Genomic DNA, 1,119 nt, shown 5'->3' with positions numbered 1-1,119 from the left:
ATGCCGGACCCTGCCGTCCCACGGGTGATGGTGATGCCAGACCCTGCCGTCCCACGGGTGACAGCGATGCCAGACACTGCCACCCCACGGTGCTCAATTTTGCTCTCCACCAGTGGAAGGCTGTGACCAGGGACCCGTTTTGTGCCAGGGCTGGTGCCTGGCTGCCTCCGGGCAGGGGGAAGCACCCGAGGCTGGGCAGGAGCGATGGCACACAGGGTGGCACCCGCAGTCCCGGCACCGGGACACGGCAGTGCGGTGCGCTCGGCCGAAACCAGAGCCAGCCCACCCCACGCTGGGTTAAAGGGTGTTTCCCGGCCACAGACATGTCCTCAACACCCATCAGGGCTTTGCAGCACGTCCCTTGGGTCCCTGCTGGGACCCCGCCAGTCTGCCGGGCACAGCTTGGCCGGGGGCACACGGCCCCGGGATGCGGACAGGGATCAGGACAGGGGTGGGGATGGGTTCACCCTGCGGCAGCCGCTGCCCACTGGGACCAAGCAGCAACCCGTGGTGCCCTGGGAGCAGCTTGGGGTCCGGCTGCCGTAACCTGTGCCCATGTCCCGTGCCTGGTGGTGACGCTGGCCCCTCCGTCCCCGTGCAGCCCCCCCAGAGCTGCAGGAGAAGACGCTGGTGCTGGTGAAGCCGGACGCGGTGCAGCGGCGGCTGGTGGGGAACGTCATCCAGCGCTTCGAGCGGCGCGGCTTCAAGCTGGTGGCCATGAAGCTGCTCCAGGTACCCATCCCCACTGAGCTGCCACCCATCCACCCGGGGGACCCTGCTCCCTGCACCTCACAGCCGGCTCAGGGGGGTGCCGGGAGGGGCGTGTCAGCAGGGAGCACCGGCCAGGTGTCCCCATCGTCACCCCACGCTGCCATCAGGCGGACCAGGGTCTCCTGGACAAGCACTACCAGCAGCTGCGGCAGAAGCCCTTCTACCCTGCGCTCCTCGCCTACATGACCTCAGGGCCGCTGGTGGCCATGGTGAGGGGCTGGGACGGGGGGTTTGGGGGTCCTGGGGCGGTCCGGGGGACTCAGGCGTCCCCTGTCCCGCAGGTGTGGGAGGGCTACAACGTGGTCAGGTCCACGCGGGCCATGGTGGGGGACACCGACTCGGCGGGGG

General features: G+C 69.4%; 1 protein-coding gene across 1 annotated transcript in view; it reads left to right on the top strand.

Moving 5' to 3' along the window:
• Positions 1 to 1,119, top strand: part of LOC103898273 (nucleoside diphosphate kinase, mitochondrial-like) — a 1,442-nt gene continuing 323 nt past the window's right edge. Inside the window, exons 1-4 of the mRNA XM_009278511.1 lie at positions 1 to 112; positions 602 to 732; positions 879 to 980; positions 1,053 to 1,112. Coding sequence (XP_009276786.1) covers positions 1 to 112; positions 602 to 732; positions 879 to 980; positions 1,053 to 1,112 — 405 coding nt within the window. The remainder of the gene's footprint in view (positions 113 to 601; positions 733 to 878; positions 981 to 1,052; positions 1,113 to 1,119) is intronic.

Source organism: Aptenodytes forsteri, unplaced genomic scaffold (assembly GCF_000699145.1).
Source record: "Aptenodytes forsteri isolate BGI_AS27 unplaced genomic scaffold, ASM69914v1 Scaffold26, whole genome shotgun sequence".
NCBI lineage: Eukaryota > Metazoa > Chordata > Aves > Sphenisciformes > Spheniscidae > Aptenodytes > Aptenodytes forsteri.
Note: the sequence above shows the minus strand (reverse complement) of the source record. Positions and strands in the feature narration are given on the sequence as shown.